The sequence below is a fragment of the Hypanus sabinus genome, chromosome 1 (assembly GCF_030144855.1).
Source record: "Hypanus sabinus isolate sHypSab1 chromosome 1, sHypSab1.hap1, whole genome shotgun sequence".
NCBI lineage: Eukaryota > Metazoa > Chordata > Chondrichthyes > Myliobatiformes > Dasyatidae > Hypanus > Hypanus sabinus.
In genome coordinates, this window is record NC_082706.1 from 7,111,272 (window position 1) to 7,136,105 (window position 24,834).

General features: G+C 48.8%; 1 protein-coding gene across 1 annotated transcript in view; it reads left to right on the forward strand.

Moving 5' to 3' along the window:
- npc1l1 (NPC1-like 1) overlaps nucleotides 1-24,834 on the forward strand; it is an 80,015-nt gene that overhangs the window by 52,256 nt on the left and 2,925 nt on the right. The window contains exons 15-19 of the mRNA XM_059963401.1: nucleotides 2,869-2,924; nucleotides 10,624-10,774; nucleotides 11,372-11,603; nucleotides 17,769-17,882; nucleotides 21,686-21,848. Of these exons, the coding sequence (XP_059819384.1) occupies nucleotides 2,869-2,924; nucleotides 10,624-10,774; nucleotides 11,372-11,603; nucleotides 17,769-17,882; nucleotides 21,686-21,848 (716 nt within the window). The remainder of the gene's footprint in view (nucleotides 1-2,868; nucleotides 2,925-10,623; nucleotides 10,775-11,371; nucleotides 11,604-17,768; nucleotides 17,883-21,685; nucleotides 21,849-24,834) is intronic.

A 24,834-nucleotide genomic window follows, 5' to 3' on the forward strand; every position in this document is an offset into this window, starting at 1 on the left:
CCACTTTTAGGGAATTTGGTATCTGTATTCCCAGATCTCTCTGTTCTACTGCAATCCTCAGTGCCCGACCATTTACCTTGTATGTTCTACCTTAATTTTTCCTTCCAAAGTGCAAAACCTCACACTTGCCTGTATTAAACTCCATCTGCCATTTTTCAGCCCATTTTTCCAGCTGTTCCAGATCCCTCTGCAAGCTTTGAAAACCTTCCTCACTGTCCACTACACCTCCAATCTTTGTATCATCAGCAAATTTGCTGATCCAATTTACCACATTATCATCCAGATCATTGATATAGATGACAAATAACAATGGACCCAGCACTGATCCCTGTGACACACCACTAGTCACAGGCCTCCACTCAGAGTAGCAATCCTCCACGACCACTCTCTGACTTCTCCCATTGAGCCAGTGTCTAATCAAATCCCGTCAAGACTACATTTTCAAGGCAGCCAGCACAATCGTGTGAGGAAAATTACTTTAAAAATTAATTCTGTGTTCTTCCCTGACTGATTTGCGTATGTATTCAGAAACGAAGGGAGGCAGTACACACGTGGTGAAACACATGAACACTACTTTGTTGGAGTTATAGAAGCAGAAATGGTGGTTAATGAAGTAGCAGTACAGAAGATGAAGAAGAATAGGCCTTAACTCGGCAGTGGAGTTATCGGGGCGCCGTCATGACGGTGTTTACGTCGCAAGCTATTCTTGTTTTTACGAGGCCGAGTTGTGAGCTCGACGCTCAACCCGACTTGGATTCAGACTTGGGAACCTTTGCTCCGGAGTCTGGTGCTGATATTGTTGCGCCACCAGGTGGGACAGCAGTACAGAAAACAAACTAATATTTATCCTCAACATGAGCAGATCCGCGGATGCTGGAAATCCAAGCAACTTATACAAAATGCTGGAACTCAGCAGGCCAGGCAGCAGCAATGGAAAAGAGTAAACAGTTGACATTTCGGGCTGAGACCCTTCCTCCGGAACGGGCTGATCTGCGGAATGCTGGTGGGAACCACAAATCCAAAACCTTCCATGCAGCCTTCTCTCTCTCTTTCTCTCACACTTGTCCCTAACTTCTCCAACTCTTAGCTCGGGTACTGGCCGTGACCAAGTCTAAGGGAAAATCTCTCCCCTTGCACAAAGAAAATGCTCCTTTTTCTATCCTTGAAGATCCCCTCAAGACTCAGAAATAACTTTTACCCCAGGATTTTCCCGTAATAAGACGCCATTCAGTACCTAGAGCTACATAATGACTTCACCTTCCCTCAACTTACTTGCACTAAGTCCTGAAGAAGGAATTCAGCCCAAAACATCGACTGTTCATTAATTTCCATAGGTGCTGCCTGACCTGCTGAGTTCCTCCAGCATTTTGCGTGTGTTGCTCTGGATTTCCAGCGTCTGGACAGGTACTTGAATGGCAGGAGCATGGAGGGCTACAGTCCTGGAGCAGGCAGCTTAAATGGTTCAGCCCGGACTAGGTGGGCCCAAGGACCTAATTCTGTGCTGTACTTTTCTATGACTTTATGATCTGAGTGAATAGTGTGCAAGACAAGTTTTCACTCACCATGCACACTGTCACAATACCGATCGCTGGCGCTGTTACGAATTTCGCTAGTCGGTGTACCAAGTGCCTATTTAAACACTCTGAAATGTTGCAATCATTCGTAGTGACCTCTTCATTAGGTACGCCTGCTCATTAATGCAAATATCTAATCAGCCAATCATATGGCAGCATCTCAGTGCATAAGAGGTTCGGTTGCTCTTCAGACCAAACCTCAGAATGGGGCAGAAATGTGATACGAGTGACTTTGACTATGCAATGTTTGTTGGTGCCAGAAACTGCGGATCTCCTGGGGTTTTCATCCCCAACAGTGCCTAGATTTTACAGAGAATGGTGCAAAAAACAAAACAAAAATCCGGTGAGAGGTCAGAGGAGAATGGCCGGACTGGTTCACGTTGACAGGTGTGCCGGAGACAGCCCAAAGGTGTTGCCACGACGACTGTAATGGTTAGGAACGGATTTAGGCCATTCGACCTATCAAATATGCCCCACCACTAAACCATCATTCTCCCTCTCAACCCCATTCCTGTAATCTTTGACACCCTTACTAATCAAGAACCTATCGAACTCCACTTTAAATATACCCAATGACCTGGCCTCCCCAGCTGACCGTGGCAATGAATTCCACAGATTCACCACCCTCTGGCTAAAGAAATTCCTCCTCATCCCTGTTCTAAGAGGACATCCTTGTGTCTTCTGTTCCTAGACTTCCCCCGCCCCCACCATAGGAATCATCCTCTCTACAAACTCTGTCATGTGGCCTTTCAATATTCAATAGGTTTCATTCTTCTAAACTGCAGTGAGTACAGGTCCAGAACCTGACTTCTGATGTCAATATAGCACGCCCACAACATACTAATTGTTACTAACTCATGCGATTTGGAACGTGGGAGGAAACTAGAGCTCCCAGAGGAAAGCCTTGCAGTCACAGGGAGAATGAACAAGCTCCAGCATCAGGAATTGAACCTGGGAATTCAATCTTACAGGGTTTTTGTTGAAGTGTTGACAGTTATACTTTGGGGAAAATGTGTCATTTGCAGAGGTTGTATAATTTTTATGTACTTTGATAATAAAAATACTTTGAACTTTTGTGTAGGCAGACGAGATTGACCATTTAATTACTAATTTATCTGGGTGCAGTACAACATTGTTCCTATGCTGTACTTCGACAGAACTCAAAGGTAATGAGCAGATGGTAGGAGAATGGGGTTGAGAGGAATGATAAATCAGTCATAATGAAATGATGGGGCAGTCTTGATGGGCCCAACAGCCTAATTCTCCTGTCTTTTTGTTACGTTTTATTTTGCAGAGGTTTGGGAGCCTATGGGAATGCTGTGAGGAGAGGCGAAGGAGGGGAAATTTTGGGTAAGTGTGGAGGGTGCTTTCATGGGGGAATGCTTTTGTGCCCCTGCATCTGGTAAATCACACACACAGAGTGCAGTAGCATAATAATAAAGAGATTCTGCAGATGCTGGAAATGCAGAGAAACGTGCGCGTATGTGCGCGCGTGCGCGCACACGGACTGCGGGCGCCACGGTTGCTCAGCGTTAGCACGATGCCAGCAAAGCGCCCACTGATGGACGTCAGAGCTCAGCTCCAGCATCCTCTGTAAGCGAGGTTGTATCTTCCTTCCCGTGTGTGCACGGGTTTCCCCCACCTGCTCCGGTTTCATCCCACAGACGGTTGGTAGTTTAATCCTAGTTAACCCCGCGGTTAGGCCACGATTAAACTGGGGGGTTGCTGGGAAAAGTGACTCAAAGGGCCAGAAGGACCTGCTTGTTCCCCACTAAAAAATAAACAAATAGAAACACACAATTCAGCAGGTCAAGTCGCATCAATGGAGAAGAATACACAGTCGACGTTTCGGGCCTTCATGAGCAGTCATTTTGAATACAGCAGATACCTCAGCCCCGGAAAGAATGTGTATCATAGCCCCAACTCTGACTGAATTGTGTCGACCCACCATCACACTCAACTCAGACCCACCATCACACTCAACTCAGACCCACCATCACACTCAACTCAGACCCACCATCACACTCAACTCAGACCCACCATCACTCAACTCAGACCCACCATCACTCAACTCAGACCCACCATCACTCAACTCAGACCCACCATCACACTCAACTCAGACCATCACACTCAACTCAGACCCACCCTCACACTCAACTCAGACCCAGCATCACACTCAACTCAGACCCACTATCACTCAACTCAGACCCACCATCACACTCAACTCAGACGCACCATCACACTCAACTCAGACGCACCATCACACTCAACTCAGACGCACCATCACACTCAACTCAGACGCACCATCACACTCAACCCAGACCCACCATCACTCAACTCAGACCCACCATCACTCAACTGAGACCCACCATCACACTCAACTCAGACGCACCATCACACTCAACTCAGACGCACCATCACACTCAACTCAGACGCACCATCACACTCAACTCAGACGCACCATCACACTCAACTCAGACCCTCACACTCAACTCAGACCCACTATCACACTCAACTCAGACCCACTATCACACTCAACTCAGACCCACCATCACACTCATCTCAGACGCACCATCACACTCAACTCAGACGCACCATCACGCTCAACTCAGACGCACCATCACGCTCAACTCAGACCCACTATCACGCTCAACTCAGACCCACTATCACACTCAACTCAGACCCACCATCACACTCAACTCAGACGCACCATCACGCTCAACTCAGACGCACCATCACGCTCAACTCAGACCCACCATCACAATCAACTCAGACCCTCACACTCAACTCAGACCCACCATCACACTCATCTCAGACGCACCATCACACTCAACTCAGACCCACCATCACACTCAACTCAGACACACCATCACACTCAACTCAGACCCACTATCACACTCAACTCAGACGCACCATCACACTCAACTCAGACACACCATCACACTCAACTCAGACACACCATCACACTCAACTCAGACGCACCATCACACTCAACTCAGACGCACCATCACACTCATCTCAGACGCACCATCACACTCATCTCAGACGCACCATCACACTCAACTCAGACGCACCATCACACTCAACTCAGACCCTCCATCACACTCAACTCAGACCCACCATCACTCAACTCGGACGCACCATCACTCAACTCGGACCCACCATCACTCAACTCAGATGCACCATCACTCAACTCAGACCCACCATCACTCAATTCAGACCCACCATCACTCAACTCAGACCCACCATCACACTCAACTCAGACCCACCATCACACTCAACTCAGACCCTCACACTCAACTCAGACCCACCATCACACTCAACTCAGACCCACCATCACACTCAACTCAGACCCACCATCACACTCAACTCAGACCCACCATCACACTCAACTCAGACCCACCATCACTCAACTCAGACCCACCATCACTCAACTCAGACCCACCATCACTCAACTCAGACCCACCATCACTCAACTCAGACCCACCATCACTCAACTCAGACCCACCATCACTCAACTCAGACCCACCATCACTCAACTCAGACCCACCATCACACTCAACTCAGACCCTCACACTCAACTCAGACCCACCGTCACTCAACTCAGACCCACCGTCACTCAACTCAGACCCACCGTCATTCAACTCAGACCCACCGTCATTCAACTCAGACCCACCGTCACTCAACTCTGACCCACCGTCACACTCAACTCTGACCCACCGTCACACTCAACGCAGACCCACCATCACAATCAACTCAGACCCTCACACTCAACTCTGACCCACCATCACACTCAACTCTGACCCACCATCACACTCAACTCAGACGCACCATCACACTCAACTCAGACGCACCATCACACTCAACCCAGACCCACCATCACTCAACTCAGACCCACCATCACTCAACTGAGACCCACCATCACACTCAACTCAGACCCACCATCACACTCAACTCAGACGCACCATCACACTCATCTCAGACGCACCATCACACTCAACTCAGACGCACCATCACGCTCAACTCAGACGCACCATCACGCTCAACTCAGACCCACTATCACGCTCAACTCAGACCCACTATCACACTCAACTCAGACCCACCATCACACTCAACTCAGACGCACCATCACGCTCAACTCAGACGCACCATCACGCTCAACTCAGACCCACCATCACAATCAACTCAGACCCTCACACTCAACTCAGACCCACCATCACACTCATCTCAGACGCACCATCACACTCAACTCAGACCCACCATCACACTCAACTCAGACACACCATCACACTCAACTCAGACCCACTATCACACTCAACTCAGACGCACCATCACACTCAACTCAGACACACCATCACACTCAACTCAGACACACCATCACACTCAACTCAGACGCACCATCACACTCAACTCAGACGCACCATCACACTCATCTCAGACGCACCATCACACTCATCTCAGACGCACCATCACACTCAACTCAGACGCACCATCACACTCAACTCAGACCCTCCATCACACTCAACTCAGACCCACCATCACTCAACTCGGACGCACCATCACTCAACTCGGACCCACCATCACTCAACTCGGACCCACCATCACTCAACTCAGATGCACCATCACTCAACTCAGACCCACCATCACTCAATTCAGACCCACCATCACTCAACTCAGACCCACCATCACACTCAACTCAGACCCACCATCACACTCAACTCAGACCCTCACACTCAACTCAGACCCACCATCACACTCAACTCAGACCCACCATCACACTCAACTCAGACCCACCATCACACTCAACTCAGACCCACCATCACACTCAACTCAGACCCACCATCACTCAACTCAGACCCACCATCACTCAACTCAGACCCACCATCACTCAACTCAGACCCACCATCACTCAACTCAGACCCACCATCACTCAACTCAGACCCACCATCACTCAACTCAGACCCACCATCACTCAACTCAGACCCACCATCACACTCAACTCAGACCCTCACACTCAACTCAGACCCACCGTCACTCAACTCAGACCCACCGTCACTCAACTCAGACCCACCGTCATTCAACTCAGACCCACCGTCATTCAACTCAGACCCACCGTCACTCAACTCTGACCCACCGTCACACTCAACTCTGACCCACCGTCACACTCAACGCAGACCCACCATCACAATCAACTCAGACCCTCACACTCAACTCTGACCCACCATCACACTCAACTCTGACCCACCATCACACTCAACTCAGACGCACCATCACACTCAACTCAGACGCACCATCACACTCAACCCAGACCCACCATCACTCAACTCAGACCCACCATCACTCAACTGAGACCCACCATCACACTCAACTCAGACCCACCATCACACTCAACTCAGACGCACCATCACACTCAACTCAGACGCACCATCACACTCAACTCAGACCCTCACACTCAACTCAGACCCACTATCACACTCAACTCAGACCCACTATCACACTCAACTCAGACCCACCATCACACTCAACTCAGACCCACCATCACACTCATCTCAGACGCACCATCACACTCAACTCAGACGCACCATCACGCTCAACTCAGACCCACCATCACACTCAACTCAGACCCACTATCACACTCAACTCAGACCCACCATCACACTCAACTCAGACGCACCATCACACTCAACTCAGACGCACCATCACACTCAACTCAGACGCACCATCACACTCAACTCAGACGCACCATCACACTCATCTCAGACGCACCATCACACTCAACTCAGACGCACCACCGTCACTCAACTCTGACCCACCGTCACACTCAACTCTGACCCACCGTCACACTCAACGCAGACCCACCATCACAATCAACTCAGACCCTCACACTCAACTCTGACCCACCATCACACTCAACTCTGACCCACCATCACACTCAACGCAGACCCACCATCACACTCAACGCAGACCCACCATCACAATCAACTCAGACCCTCACACTCAACTCAGACGCACCATCACACTCAACTCAGACGCACCATCACACTCAACTCAGACGCACCATCACACTCAACTCAGACGCACCATCACACTCAACTCAGACCCACCATCACACTCAACTCAGACCCTCACACTCATCTCAGACGCACCATCACACTCATCTCAGACGCACCATCACACTCAACTCAGACGCACCATCACACTCAACTCAGACGCACCATCACACTCAACTCAGACCCTCCATCACACTCAACTCAGACGCACCATCACTCAACTCAGACGCACCATCACTCAACTCAGACCCACCATCACACTCAACTCAGACCCACCATCACACTCAACTCAGACCCACCATCACTCAACTCAGACCCACCATCACACTCAACTCAGACCCACCGTCATTCAACTCAGACCCACCGTCATTCAACTCAGACCCACCGTCATTCAACTCAGACCCACCGTCACTCAACTCTGACCCACCATCACACTCAACTCTGACCCACCATCACACTCAACTCAGACCCACCATCACACTCAACGCAGACCCACCATCACAATCAACTCAGACCCTCACACTCAACTCAGACCCACCATCACTCAACTCAGACCCTCACACTCAACTCTGACCCACCATCACTCAACTCAGACGCACCATCACACTCAACTCAGACCCACCATTACACTCAACTCTGACCCACCATCACACTCAACTCAGACCCACCATCACACTCAACTCAGACCCACCATTACACTCAACTCTGACCCACCATCACACTCAACTCAGACCCACCATCACTCAACTCAGACCCACCATCACTCAACTCAGACCCACCATCACTCAACTCAGACCCACCATCACACTCAACTCAGACCCACCATCACTCAACTCAGACCCTCACACTCAACTCAGACGCACCATCACACTCAACTCAGACGCACCATCACACTCAACTCAGACGCACCATCACACTCAACTCAGACGCACCCTCACACTCAACTCAGACGCACCATCACACTCATCTCAGACGCACCATCACACTCAACTCAGACCCACCATCACTCAACTCAGACCCACCATTACACTCAACTCAGACCCTCAAACTCAACTCAGACCCACCATCACTCAACTCAGACCCACCATCACTCAACTCAGACCCACCATCACACTCAACTCAGACCCACCATCACACTCAACTCAGACCCACCATCACACTCAACTCAGACCCACCATCACACTCAACTCAGACCCACCATCACACTCAACTCAGACCCTCACACTCAACTCAGACCCACCATCACTCAACTCAGACCCACCATCACTCATCTCAGACCCACCATCACACTCAACTCAGACCCACCATCACACTCAACTCAAACCCACCGTCACTCAACTCACAAGCCTCTTCACCGTGACAAGGTGACAAGCCTCACGGAAGAACTCTTAGATACAAACATGAGAGTCACACGGTTTCTCATGTGGATAAGAAGGAGACTAAAATCCCATTTCACTTGATGTTCCCGTTCCAGCTCGTAATCCCGCGATTGCTAAGTATCCGAAAATCAACCCACCTGCCTCTTGAACGGGGCAGACCGTATTAAATATTCATAGTTTCACACTTACAGTGCAGGCAAACCCCCACCCTGAGAAAGTCTGTCTCCCACCGGATCAATCGTCCTCCCGGCTCCAATCCTGGCGAGCTCACCTTAGCATGGTGTGGTAATGTAACATTATTATGACACCAGCAATTGCGATCTGGGTTCAATTCCTGCTGCCACCTGAAAGGAGTTTGTACCTTCTCTCCGTGACCACGCGGGTTTCCTCCAGGTGCTCTGGTTTCCTCCCACATTCCAGGAAGTATGGGATGCTAAGTTGTGGGCATGCTGAGTTGGCTCCGGAAGCATGGCGGTACTTGCGGGCTGCCCCCAGCGCATCTCCGCACTGTGTTGGTCGTTGACGCAAGCGCAGGCTCTTGTGCCTCCATTCCGCCACCCACCGCAAAGTCTTTTTGTGGGAGTCCAACTGCGAAGCAGTTTTCCTCGCTCTCCCCCCCTTTGGTGGTTCTGTGTGACCCTCTCTCTGTGCTCCTTCCCCAAGCCGGGTTTCCACGATGCCTTTTCTCCTGAGTTCCAGTAGCATTGTTTATTGTTCAGCAGGGCTTTATTAGACTTGCCTGTTTTCTTCCAAGTTCCCATATGGATCGAAGCTCCAGCTCTTTATTCCTTTCCATAGATGCTGCCTGACCTGCTGAGTTCCTCCAGAGTTGTTTGTTTATTATTTATTGAGATACAGCGCAGAATAGGCCCTTCCTGCCCTTCGAGATGCCCAGCAATTCCCCAATTTAACCCTAGCCTAATCACGGGACAATTTACAGTGACCAATGGGCACGTCTTTGGATTGTGGGTGGAAACTGGAACACCTGGAGGAGACCTGTGCGGTCACGGAGAGGCAGTGGCAGGGATTGAACCTGGGTCGTTGGCGCTGTAAAGTGTTGTCCTGACCACTACACTACTGTGCCATAGTGTTGCTCTGGATTTCCAACATCTGCAGAATCTCTTGTGTTTATAAAGGCTTACCCAGTTCAATCAAGATAAAAGTTTATTTGTCGTGTGTGCATGGAAACATACAGTGAAATGCATCGTTTGCATTAACAACCAACGCAACCTAAGGATGTGCTGGCGGCTGCCCGCTAGTGTTGCCCCACTTTCGAACACCAACATTACATGCCCATCATGACATAGCATGCCCACTACGACAATCCCCTCCCCCCTTTGCAGTACAATCTGCTCACTCCAGGCTCTGTCTTAGCCACCTTAACTATCTACCCCAGCTACCTGCTGTCTCCACGGCCTGTCCTGATGCGGGCTCTGGACCTGAAACATTGACAATTTTGTTCTCGGCCCACGGGTTACCTGTTGCTCCAGACTCCCTCATCTGTATCTCCTCTTTTTCCAATCTCCTTCCCCTAACACTCCCTGCAAGGTAAACCAGAGTCTCTTTGGCCTTGTTAATTGCTCCTCGGCATGTTAATCTCACTCCTATATTGTTAACCAGCCTCCAGATTCATGGCGTATCATGTGCCTCTGAAAAACTCGCTGGAATACACCGCAGCACTGAAGGCAGCTCGAGTGATCGCTGACAGTATCACAGAAACCATGAGGAAGGTTCCGGGGACAGACCCAAGCTTTGAAGTCTTCCCTTACTCGTATGTTTAGTTTTGAAAATGACAGCTGTTTGATTAATTGGGTATTTGGTCTCTTTCTAATAACTTAATGCACTTTCACCCTGGGGCTGGGGGATAGAGGCCGTTGTACCTTCACGTAGATGAAGAACAGGAGGATAAACTAGAGGGAGGGTTAAAAGAGGAAACGTGCCTGGAGTAAGAGGAGGTGGGGGAAGTCCTTAACGAATACTTTGCTTCAGCCTTCACCAATGAGAGGGATCTTGGCAACTGTGAGGACAGCATTCCTGAGAGCAAATGAAGATGAGATTATTGTTAGAATTTCAATAGCAGGTTACCCTTCTGCATATATTAAACTCAGATTCTCTGAATCAAAATCAGGTTTATTATCACTGACATATGTCATGAAATTTGTTATTTTATGTGGCAGTACGGTCATCATCATCATTATGTATCCTGTCGGGTGGGTGGGACTGTGCACGAGGGTGGATTGGACTGTGCGTGAGGGTGGGTGGGACTGTGCACAAGTGGGTCTATGTTTGTGAGCATGGGTGTGTTCACGTGCCTGCCTGAGATCACTGGGCCCATTTACTGAGTTTCCTCATTCTCCCCGGATCACAGAATTACCTACGTGTACTACGAACAGTATCTGACCGTAGTCAATGAAGGGATTTTCAATGTCGGTATCTGCCTGATCCCGACTTTCGTGGTGTGCTGCATCCTGTTGGGAATGGACATCCGGTCGGGCTTCCTGAACCTCATCACTATAATCATGATCATCGTGGACACGGTGGGAGCGATGACCCTGTGGAATATCGACTTCAATGCCGTCTCTCTCATCAACTTGGTTACGGTAAGCATTGACATTCTTTCAGAAGATCAACTCGCTGGCGGGACTCTGCACTGAGCTACCGAGTAGCTCAGCAGTGAGCTTCCCGCTCGCTGGAGTGTGAGAGAATGGGATCATACAGAGACGACCATTTCACTAGATACACAACTCCCGCTCGCTGGAGTGTGAGAGAATGGGATCGTACAGAGACAATCTCTTCACTAGATACACAACTCCCGCTCGCTGGAGTGTGAGAGAATGGGATCATACAGAGACAATCTCTTCACTAGATACACAACTCCCACTCGCTGGAGTGTGAGAGAATGGGATCATACAGAGACAATCTCTTCACTAGATACACAACTCCCACTCGCTGGAGTGTGAGAGAATGGGATCATACAGAGACAATCTCTTCACTAGATACACAACTCCCGCTCGCTGGAGTGTGAGAGAATGGGATCATACAGAGACAATCTCTTCACTAGATACACAACTCCCGCTCGCTGGAGTGTGAGAGAATGGGATCATACAGAGACAATCTCTTCACTAGATACACAACTCCCACTCGCTGGAGTGTGAGAGAATGGGATCATACAGAGACAATCTCTTCACTAGATACACAACTCCCACTCGCTGGAGTGTGAGAGAATGGGATCATACAGAGACAATCTCTTCACTAGATACACAACTCCCGCTCGCTGGAGTGTGAGAGAATGGGATCATACAGAGACGACCATTTCACTAGATACACAACTCCCACTCGCTGGAGTGTGAGAGAATGGGATCGTACAGAGACGACCATTTCACTAGATACACAACTCCCACTCGCTGGAGTGTGAGAGAATGGGATCGTACAGAGACGACCATTTCACTAGATACACAACTCCCGCTCGCTGGAGTGTGAGAGAATGGGATCATACAGAGACAATCTCTTCACTAGATACACAACTCCCACTCGCTGGAGTGTGAGAGAATGGGATCGTACAGAGACAATCTCTTCACTAGATACACAACTCCCGCTCGCTGGAGTGTGAGAGAATGGGATCGTACAGAGACAATCTCTTCACTAGATACACAACTCCCGCTCGCTGGAGTGTGAGAGAATGGGATCGTACAGAGACAATCTCTTCACTAGATACACAACTCCCGCTCGCTGGAGTGTGAGAGAATGGGATCGTACAGAGACAATCTCTTCACTAGATGCACAACTCCCGTTCGCTGGAGTGTGAGAGAATGGGATCATACAGAGACAATCTCTTCACTAGATACACAACTCCCGCTCGCTGGAGTGTGAGAGAATGGGATCGTACAGAGACAATCTCTTCACTAGATACACAACTCCCACTCGCTGGAGTGTGAGAGAATGGGATCGTACAGAGACAATCTCTTCACTAGATACACAACTCCCGCTCGCTGGAGTGTGAGAGAATGGGATCATACAGAGACAATCTCTTCACTAGATACACAACTCCCACTCGCTGGAGTGTGAGAGAATGGGATCATACAGAGACAATCTCTTCACTAGATACACAACTCCCACTCGCTGGAGTGTGAGAGAATGGGATCATACAGAGACGACCATTTCACTAGATACACAACTCCCACTCGCTGGAGTGTGAGAGAATGGGATCATACAGAGACAATCTCTTCACTAGATACACAACTCCCACTCGCTGGAGTGTGAGAGAATGGGATCGTACAGAGACAATCTCTTCACTAGATACACAACTCCCACTCGCTGGAGTGTGAGAGAATGGGATCGTACAGAGACGACCATTTCACTAGATACACAACTCCCGCTCGCTGGAGTGTGAGAGAATGGGATCGTACAGAGACAATCTCTTCACTAGATACACAACTCCCACTCGCTGGAGTGTGAGAGAATGGGATCGTACAGAGACGACCATTTCACTAGATACACAACTCCCGCTCGCTGGAGTGTGAGAGAATGGGATCGTACAGAGACGACCATTTCACTAGATACACAACTCCCGCTCGCTGGAGTGTGAGAGAATGGGATCATACAGAGACGACCATTTCACTAGATACACAACTCCCGCTCGCTGGAGTGTGAGAGAATGGGATCATACAGAGACAATCTCTTCACTAGATACACAACTCCCACTCGCTGGAGTGTGAGAGAATGGGATCATACAGAGACAATCTCTTCACTAGATACACAACTCCCACTCGCTGGAGTGTGAGAGAATGGGATCATACAGAGACGATCATTTCACTAGATACACAACTCCCGCTCGCTGGAGTGTGAGAGAATGGGATCGTACAGAGACGACCATTTCACTAGATACACAACTCCCGCTCGCTGGAGTGTGAGAGAATGGGATCGTACAGAGTCGACCATTTCACTAGATACACAACTCCCGCTCGCTGGAGTGTGAGAGAATGGGATCATACAGAGACAATCTCTTCACTAGATACACAACTCCCACTCGCTGGAGTGTGAGAGAATGGGATCATACAGAGACAATCTCTTCACTAGATACACAACTCCCGCTCGCTGGAGTGTGAGAGAATGGGATCGTACAGAGACGACCATTTCACTAGATGCACAACTCCCACTCGCTGGAGTGTGAGAGAATGGGATCATACAGAGACGACCATTTCACTAGATGCACAACTCCCACTCGCTGGAGTGTGAGAGAATGGGATCGTACAGAGACGACCATTTCACTAGATACACAACTCCCACTCGCTGGAGTGTGAGAGAATGGGATCATACAGAGACGACCATTTCACTAGATACACAACTCCCACTCGCTGGAGTGTGAGAGAATGGGATCATACAGAGACGACCATTTCACTAGATACACAACTCCCACTCGCTGGAGTGTGAGAGAATGGGATCATACAGAGACGACCATTTCACTAGATACACAACTCCCACTCGCTGGAGTGTGAGAGAATGGGATCATACAGAGACGACCATTTCACTAGATACACAACTCCCACTCGCTGGAGTGTGAGAGAATGGGATCATACAGAGACGACCATTTCACTAGATACACAACTCCCGCTCGCTGGAGTGTGAGAGAATGGGATCGTACAGAGATGCACAACTCCCGTTCGCTGGAGTGTGAGAGAATGGGATCGTACAGAGACGACCATTTCACTAGATACACAACTCCCGCTCGCTGGAGTGTGAGAGAATGGGATCGTACAGAGATGCACAACTCCCGTTCGCTGGAGTGTGAGAGAATGGGATCGTACAGAGACGACCATTTCACTAGATGCACAACTCCCGTTCGCTGGAGTGTGAGAGAATGGGATCGTACAGAGACGACCATTTCACTAGATGCACAACTCCCGTTCGCTGGAGTGTGAGAGAATGGGATCGTACAGAGACGACCATTTCACTAGATGCACAACTCCCACTCGCTGGAGTGTGAGAGAATGGGATTGTACAGAGACGACCATTTCACTAGATACACAACTCCCGTTCGCTGGAGTCCATTTCTGTTTTTCATACCATCCTCTGTAAACTCTGAAGACTTTTGCATGTAAAACTTCCTTTTACTGGGCGTCTCTGGAAACGCGGCTGTTTCGCCCCTTGCTAACGGCCACTGGATTCCGCGGTGAGAACCCACCTTTCTCCAGCTTTGTACGTCTAGGGTATATCTGACCCCGGACCCGCCAAGTCCATGGAGTTGGAATGTCTCACCCACCCAGACCCCAGACTGTGTGATTGCTGTATGATTTATTCTCCTGCAATAGCCCGTTAGCGTGAAATTACAGATTGCTCACTACAGACAATTATAAACAAATGTATTTATGAATGTTAACCAAAGAGTTAGTAAAGAAAAGCAAAAAGGACCCATTATAATTAAACAGTCAAATGTGCACAGGCTGAAGCTCAAATCTGCCAAAAGCCACGTTCACCAATCCTTGGTCCATTGATTTACGTTTCCCACAGGATTGAATCCTGTGACAGGTTCCCTCCAGCATCTTTTCTCTTCATCTTCCGCCAAATAAAGACCAAAACCAACGTTAGCATCTCTCACAAAACCTCTCTGCCTTAGCGTTCTCTGGAACCTCTCCCGGTTGCATAGTCCTTATTGGATGACACACGTTCCTCAGCGTCCCTTATCTTCCAACGATAACCCAAACGGGCTGAAAGCAGAACGGACTGCTCTTACCGAACTGCTGAAATGAAATTGCTGCAGCACAGCAGTAAAACTGTGAACCAGGGAGTTACAGGTGTGGAAATCCCAGAACAGCAGTTTCTGAGATGCTCAATCCTCCCCCTCTGGCACCAACAACAAACCTCTTCACTTCCTCAGAAACAGACAACATTCTGGAGGAACCCAGCAGGCCAGGCAGCATCTATGGAAAAGAGTAAACAGTCAGCGTTTCGGGCCGAGACTCATCATCAGGACTGGGAAGTTAGAGCAAGAAGACGGGTGTTGGAGGAGGAAGACGTACAAGATGGTGGGTGATAGGAGGGCGTGAGAAGGGGAAATCTGATAGGAGAGGGTAGATGACCATGAAAGAAATATTTTCGGCATCTGCAGATTACGTCTTGTGTTTGCTTCCTCAGAATTTTGCTTTCTTTATGATAGACTGCTTGTAGCTGAGCACAAATATAGTTTCAGACTTCTTGAAAGCAAGTAGGAATCTGGAGAAACAGAAAGTAACTTTTATTGAAAATAATGTATTTAATTGCTTAATGGTGCTGATGCTTTGCATTAGTTCAACAAAGCTTAAGGTGTTTTGCTGATGATTTTCATTTGTACTGTGTGTCTGAGGCTTATTGCTTAAGTGTCCAACAATAATCAGCCAGATTGATGGATTCCCGTTGCCCTGATACCATTTCCTGGTGAAACCCTTCAACATGCTTGTTGCTGACGCACCAGGATTTGCAGGGAAGTGGTCTAAAATGGGAATGCAGAAAATAACTCTGGTTTTGTGTGCTTGAAGCATGTTGTCAACCAGCTGCACGTGGTTTGATGCTCTGTAGTTGCCAAGAAATTTTTCAACAGCGTCCCTGAATGCCTTCCATGTGATTTTCTCCGGTCCTTCGAGACGTTCTTCGAATTTCCTGTCATCGATTACCTGTTTGGTTTGTGCACTGACAAAATGCCTTCTTGGCATCAGTTATTCTGACTTGTATCGTGAATTGAAATAACAAATATAGGCAATTTCAAGAAAATGGTGCATGAAAGAGAATTTTCATGGTGACTTTCATTATCAGCAGCCCAAAATCCATCAGATACATCCAAAAGTATTCAGGAAGTTGTCCAGTGTAATCATTCCACGGTCAACGTCACTTAGATCAGGGTTCCTGCCCATTCTGATGTTCGGTCTGAACAACACCTGAACCTCTTGGCTAGGGTCTGCGTGTGTTTACGCATTGAGTTGCTGCCACATGATTGGCTGATTAGCTATTTGCATCAGCGTACAGGTGTAACTGATAACGTGGACAGAGGATATGTCAGTCACGTGATGAGGGGACCAAAGTTCAAAGAAGATACATCAATGTATGTACAGTACATGTCACCAGACATTACCTTGAGATAGGAAATGTTGCTTCTCCTTCATCAGCAGAAGTTTGTGTTATTTATTGCATGAAATTACAAAGGCATCTTGAACTTTTTCCGTTCCCCATTCTGGCTCCCCTCTGACCCTTTCTGTTCTCCTCACCTGCCCATCACCTCCCTCTGGTATCCCTCCTCCTTCCCTTCCTCCCTCGGTCCACTCTCCTCTCCTATCAGATTCCTTATTCTTCATAACTTCACCTTTTTCACCTATCCTCCCCCACCCCACCCGCTCACCTTCCCCCCCTTCCTCACCTTCACTGCCAGTTTGTGCTACTTCCCCTCCCTCCCACCTCTTGTTCTGGCCTCCTTCCTCCTTCCTTCCCAGTCCTGATGGAGGGTCTCAGCCTGAAATATCGGCTCTTTATTCCCCTTCATAGATGCTGCCTGACTTGCTGAGATCCTCCAGCATTCTGTGTGGGTTTCCAGCATCTGCAGAATCTCTTGTGTGCGTGAGAATGGAGAGATATGGACAGTGTGTAGGCAGAAAGGTTTGGTTCAACACAACCTGGTGGGCCAAAGCCCTGTTCCTGTGTTGCTCTATAATATGGGTTGAAAGTCCTCCCCCAGTTTCTCACAACTTGCTGTTGATGGTCCTCTCAGACCCGAAACCTAACTCCTCTTCTTTGTCCGTCAGGCTGTGGGCATGTCCGTGGAGTTTGTCTCTCACCTCACGTGCTCGTTTGCTGTCAGCACCAAGAAGAATAAAGTGGAACGAGCGAAGGAAGCGACCGCCAACATGGGCAGTGCGGTACGTCAAGTGGGATGGAGCGGTTGGGGCTGGCCTGGGAGGTGGAGGGAGGGGGGGTCCCGTATCGAGTGTCCTGAACAATTTTGGGCCCCTTAGAAAAGATGTGCTGAAACTGGAGAGGGTTCAGAGGAGGTTCACACAGATGATTCCAGGATTGAACAGCTTGTCATACGAAGAGCATATGATGGCCTGGGTCTGTATTCACTGGAATTCAGAAGAATGAGGGGTGAACTCATTGAAACCTATCAAATTGTGAAAGGCCTCGATAAAGTGGATGGAGGGGTTGTTTCTGAGGGTGGGAGAGTCTATGTCCAGAGGACCCAGTCTCAGAAGAGTGGGGTGTCCTGATGAAATGGAGATGAGGAGGAATTTCTTCAGCCAGAGTGGTGAATCTGTGGAATTCTTTGTCACAAGCAGCTGTGGAGGCCAAGTCTTTGCCTTAAATATACATAGAGGTTGATAGGTTCTCGACAGATCAGAGTATGAAGGGATACTGGGAGAAGGCAGGAGAGTGGGGCTGAGAGGAAAACTGGATCAGCCTTGATGAAATGGAGAAGTCCTGATGGGCCGAAGGGCCTAATTCTGCTCCTATGTCTTATGGTCTTATGGTACGTGACAAGGGGGCCTCAGATTGGTTCTGCCCACTGTGTTTGAATGCAAGATACGACTAACACCGTGTGGGGATCACAGTTTGAGTCCGTAAAAGGCCCTTTGGCCCAGCAAGTCCACGCCAACCGTAAACCATCCAATTAGACCCACTGCACCATACTGTTCCCTCTACATATCCCATCAACTACTCCTCCCCCCCCCCCCCCAGTTTCTACCACTCACCCACACACTGGGAGCAATTAACTGCCCAATTAAGCTTCCAATTTGCACATCATTAAAGATAAACATTTGAAAATTAATTTATTTGTCAGATGTACATTGAAGCATTGAAGAACAGTTGTAGGATGTGCTGGGGGCCATGTTTCTGGCACCAATATAGCACACCCACAACTTGGCAAGCCGTAAGTCTTTGGAATGTGGGGTGGGGGGTGGGGGGTGGAACACCCTGAGGAAACCCACACAGTCACAAGGACAACTCCCTACAGACGTAGGCGGGAATCAAACTCCAATTAGCAATCACTGGTGCGGTACAGCGATTGCACCATCTGCTACGCTACAGCAGCCTTGTGGGAGGAAACAGGAGCAGCTAGGGGAAGCCCACGTGGTCGTGGGGAGAATGTGACACCCCACAAACTCAACCCCTGACTCACGTGAATTCCCACCGACCTCTTCAGTACACTTCATTCATAACGCGCAGCGTTGTGTGACGTGGGTGATCAGGGTCTCATGACCATGATTGTTCTTGGCAAATTTTTCTACAGAAGTGGTTTGCCATTGTCTTCTGGGCAGTGTCTTTACAAGACGGGTGAGCCCAGCCGTTATCAATACTCTTCAGAGATTGTCTGCCTGGCGTCAGTGGTCACATAACCAGGACTTGTGATCTGCACCGGCTGCTCGTACGACCATCCACCACCTGTAACTGATCAGGGGGCTAAGCAGGTGCTACACCTTGCCCAAGGGTGACCTGCAGGCTAGCGGAGGGAAGGAGCACCTTACACCTCCTTTGGTAGAGACGCAACTCCGCCCTGTCACCCTACCTCTGTACACTAATGAGGGGCACATCCCATGGTAGAACATCATTTTCCTGTTGCCTGGTCTCCTGGTACAATGAGATGGACTCTTGCCCTCACAATCTCAGACTCAGATACACTTATTTATCACACGCTCATTGGAACATACAGTGAAACATGCCACTTATATTAACAACCAACACAACCTAAGAGTGTGCCGGGGGCAGCCCACAAGTGCCCCCACACCTTCCGGCACCGACACAGCATGCTCACCACGTTCAGCAGAACACAGGCAACCACAACGACGAAATAAAATCACGGCAAACCAAGACAGATCAGCGGCACGGTAGTGTAGTGGTCAGCATAACGCTTTATAGTATCAGCGACCCCGGTTCGATTCCCACCGCTACCTGTGAGGAGTCTGCACGTTCTCCCCCGCCCCCCCGTGACTACGTGGGGTTCCTCCCACAGACTGAAGACGTACCGGTCAGTAGGTTAATTGATCGTTGTAAGTTGTCCCGTGATAGCTGGGCGGTGCAGCTTGAAGGGCCAACTCTGCACTGTATCTCAATTAAAAAAATAAAACCCCTTCTCTCCCTCCCAGCCACTCACTCACTCACTCACTCACTCCTTCTCCAGGACCTGCCACCTCCAGTGGACTCTCAGACATCAGGCCTTTGACTTCCCCAGTAGACTCATGCACTTCCAGACACGGGGCCTAGGCCACTGGGCCCCGACTTCCCACCTACGTTGTCGAGGCCCATGAAGCTGATTGTAGGCCGACAGTGCATCTTCCCAGAAACTCTAACACTTGTCTGCATTCTGCTGCTGTTTTACCCGAATGAGATGATTCGAATGGATAGCACGCAGAACAAAGTCCCTCCTGTGCACCTCGGTACGACTGACAACACACGTGAAATGCTGGAGGAACTCAGCAGGTCAGGCAGCATCTACGGAGAGGAATAAACAGGCCGAGACCCTTCATCGGAACTTGGAAGGAAGGGGAAAGAGACAGAAGGTGGGGGGGGGGGGAGGAGGATCGCTAGAAGGTGATAGGGGAGACCAGGTAAGGGGGTAAGTGGTGGCTGGTGGGGTGTGGGAGGATGATGTAAGAAGCAGGAAGGTGGTAGGTGCAAGAAGGAGGAGGAGGATTCTGACTGGAGAGGACGGTGGACCATAGGGGAAGGGAGGGGGGAAGGGGAACTATAGGGGTTAGATAGGCAGGTGAGGAGAAGGGCTAAGAGGGGAGCCAGAATGGGGAAATGGGAAAAGAGAGATGAGGGGGTGGCAAGAAATTACTGGAAATTAGAGAAATTGATGTTCATGCAATGTTAGAGGCTACCCAGATGGAATATGAGGTGCTGCTCCTCCAACTTGGCTTTCTCCCCCTTCCTTTATAGTCCTGATGAAGGGTCTCAGCCCGAAACATTAACTGTGTATTCCCCTCTGTGCCTGACCTGCTGAGTTCCTCCAACGTTTTGTGTTGATCTGGATCGCCAGCGACTGCAGAATCTCTTGTGTTTATCAGCCTATTTACCCTTATTATCGGTGTATTTACCTGTGCATTTACCCCTGTTATCGGTGTATTTACCCTTATTATCGGTGTATTTACCTGTGCATTTACCCCTGTTATCGGTGCATTTACCTGTGCATTTACCCCTGTTATCGGTGCATTTACCCTTATTATCGGTGTATTTACCTGTGCATTTACCCCTGTTATCGGTGCATTTACCCTTATTATCGGTGTATTTACCTGTGCATTTACCCCTGTTATCGGTGTATTTACCCTTATTATCGGTGTATTTACCTGTGCATTTACCCCTGTTATCGGTGCATTTACCCTTATTATCGGTGTATTTACCTGTGCATTTACCCCTGTTATCAGTGCATTTACCCTTATTATCGGTGTATTTACCTGTGCATTTACCCCTGTTATCGGTGCATTTACCCTTATTATCGGTGTATTTACCTGTGCATTTACCCCTGTTATCGGTGCATTTACCCTTATTATCGGTGTATTTACCTGTGCATTTACCCCTGTTATCGGCATTTACCCTTATTATCGGTGTATTTACCTGGGCATATACCCCCATTATCGATGTATTTACCTGTGCATTTACCCTTGTTATTGGTGCATTTACCCCCATTATCGATGTATTTACCTGCTTTCTGGTCTCTGCCCAGGTGTTTGCTGGCGTTGCCATGACCAACCTCCCCGGCATCATCGTGCTGTACTTTGCAAAGGCGCAGCTCATCCAGATCTTCTTCTTCCGTCTGAACCTTGTGATTACGCTGCTGGGTATGGCTCACGGCCTCATCTTCCTCCCTGTTCTCCTCAGCTACTTCGGTAAGTCCAAAGGCGGCAGAGAGGGCCTTCGGTAAACTTGCATTGTTATCCTAAATGAGCCGCCCACTCTGGTCGTAGACGGGGCGGCACGGTAGCGTAGAGGTGAATGCGACCCCGTTTCAGTTCAGGCCGCTGTGAGGAGTTTGTGCGTTCTCCCCGTGACCGCGGTACGTTTCCTCCCACGTTCCAAAGACAAACAGGTTAGAGTTAGGGCTAGAAGTTGTGGGCATGCCGTGTTGGCGCAGGAAGCGTGGTGACGCTTGCGGGCTGCCCCCAACACATCCTCGGACTGCGCTTTGTCATTGGCCACGCATTTCACTGTATGCTTCGATGTCTCAATGTACATTCGACAAATCAAGCTAATCTGAGTCATTCACCCTAGAACAACAGATCCAAAGTTTTCACCATTCCATATCTACTTTCCCCTTCACTATTTCTACCCCCCGTGCACTGTGTACACGGTACATAGAGTCAGGTAAGGCTTTTGCCTTGTCCAGTTTATTGTCATCTGGCTGTATACATATACGACCAAACAAAACCGTGTTCCTCCAGTCCATGGTGCCCCCACAAAACATTTATCACACACAGTACATAAAACAAATAAGTTAGTAAAATAAATGATCTAGCCTCCACAATTCTCCAGTTCCAAAGAGTTACCATTTTGTCCAAGGAGAAGTTTCCACATATTTTGGTTTTAATTAATCAGCAGGTTAACTTGGATCAGAGTCCTCTTTTTTTTCCAGAACTCTCCCATTTTAACTCAGAATATGGAGATGTATCTGGCCACTTTCAAGGAAATATGGAAATGCATTCCCAGATCGATAGTGAGCTTTCAGCACATTGGCCTTCATAAACTAGGGCAATGTGCCAAAATTAGAAACGGGATGTTATGTTGAAGTTGTATACAACATTGGTAAGGCCAAATCTGGAGTACTGTGTGCATTTCTGGTCACCTACTACAGGAAAGTTATCAATAACTTTGAAAGAATGCAGAGAAAGTTAACAAGGATACTTGAGGCTTGTGTTATAGGGAAAAGCTGAAAAGGACTTTATTCCCTGGAGTGGAATTAGGGGAGATCTTAGATATATATATATAAAGTTGTTTCCACTGGTAGGTGAGACTAGAACTAGGGGACATTACCTCAAGTTTCTGGGGAGAAGATTTAGGACGGAGATGAGGAGAAACTGTTTTTCCCAGAGAGTGGTGAATCTGTGGAATTCTCTGCCCAGGGAAGCAGTTGAGGCTTCTTCACTAAATATATTTAAGAAACAGTTAGATAGGTTTTTACATAGTAAGAGAATTAAGGGTTATGGGGAAAAGGTAGGTAGATGGAGCTGAGTTTACGGACAGATCAGCTATGATCTTATTGAATGGCGGGACAGGCTCGATGGGCCGGATGGCCGACTCCTGCTCCTATTTCTTATGTTCTTATAATTGGAAGTGCAGGGAGTGTGCACTTCAGGTAAACAGCTCCCCCTAGTGCCGAGACCTCTCTAATGCAGGGTATTCATTAGTCTCTCAGTCAGGGGGAAGAAGCCGTTACCCACTCCAGCAGTCCCAGTCCTGTTGACCCTGTACCTCCTTCCCGATGGCAGTGGGTCAAAGAGATTGTGGGATGGGTGGTAGGGATTCTCAACAGTGTGTCCAGCCCTGCGTATGACAAACCTGATTCTGATACGGGTCTCTGTTGTGGACTGAGAGTGGGAAGGGGGCAGGGAGAAGGGAATCAGGAAGAGAAAGGGAGAGGGAAGCACTGGAGAGAGAGATTCTGTAATGATCAATAAACCAATTGTTTGGAATCAAATGACCTTGCCTGGTGTCTCAGGTGGGTACCTGCCACCTCCCCACCCATGGCACTTCTTCTTTGCCACCTGTCTTGTAAAACCATTATCAATACTCTTCAGAGATTGTCTGCCTGGTGTCAGTGGTCACATAACCAGGACTTGTGATCTGCACCGGCTGCTCATACGACCATCCACCACCTGCTCCCATGGTTTCACGTCACCCTGATCGAGGGGCTAAGCAGGTCCTACACCTTGCTCGAGGTGGCTAGCAGAGGGAAGGAGCACCTTACACCTCCTTTGGGTAGAGTTGTATTTCCACCCTGCCACCTCTGATCAAATTTCTGTGGAATGTTGAAATCAAACCCTCATCCACTGGTGGGTCGTTCCACACTCTGAATGAGGGCGTTCCCCTCAAATATTTCACACGTGATCTCTGGTTCCAGTCCCATCCAACTTTAGCGGAAAAGCCTGCTTATATTTACCCTATATATACCCCTCACAATCTAGTATACCTCTATCAAATCTCCTCTCATTCTCCTACACTTCAGGGAACAAAGTTTTAAACTATTCAACCTTTCCCTGTAATTCAGGTCCTCAAATCACAGCAACATCCCTGGAAATTTTCTCTGCACTCTTTCAATCTTGGTCCATGTCAAGAGAGGTTGGGGATAGAGAAAGACGGGGTAAGGGATGTGATTATTGCTGGGAGCCAGTGACCAAAAGTTAACGCTGGTGATGACCACCGACTTGAGGTCGCAGAGAATGAGGAACCATTATAATCTAACCCACAGCGTTCGACAGTGCTGACCTATTATTTATTTAGCGAAACATCGCGGAGTTGCCCTTTTGGCTCCTCAAGCCATGCTGTTCCAGCAAACCTCCCCCCCCCCCCCCCACTGACAACCCCAATTAACCCTAACCTAATCACAGGGCAATTTACAACCCAGTTAACCCTCCCGCTAGCTCTTTGGACTGTGGGAGGAAACTGGAGAACATGGAGAAAACTCTCACATTCCACAGGGGAGGACATACGGAGGGCCCTTATCGAATGGCAACCGAATTGAACTTCTCAATATTGTTGTGCTAACCACTCCGTTCCTCCAAGAGGACCACAACCTTGTGTTAGAGTTTGGAGGCTTGACTCAGACAGCTATGTTGACTGGAGTCAGGGCTTTGTGCTTTGGCTCTTGGTAGGGTCATA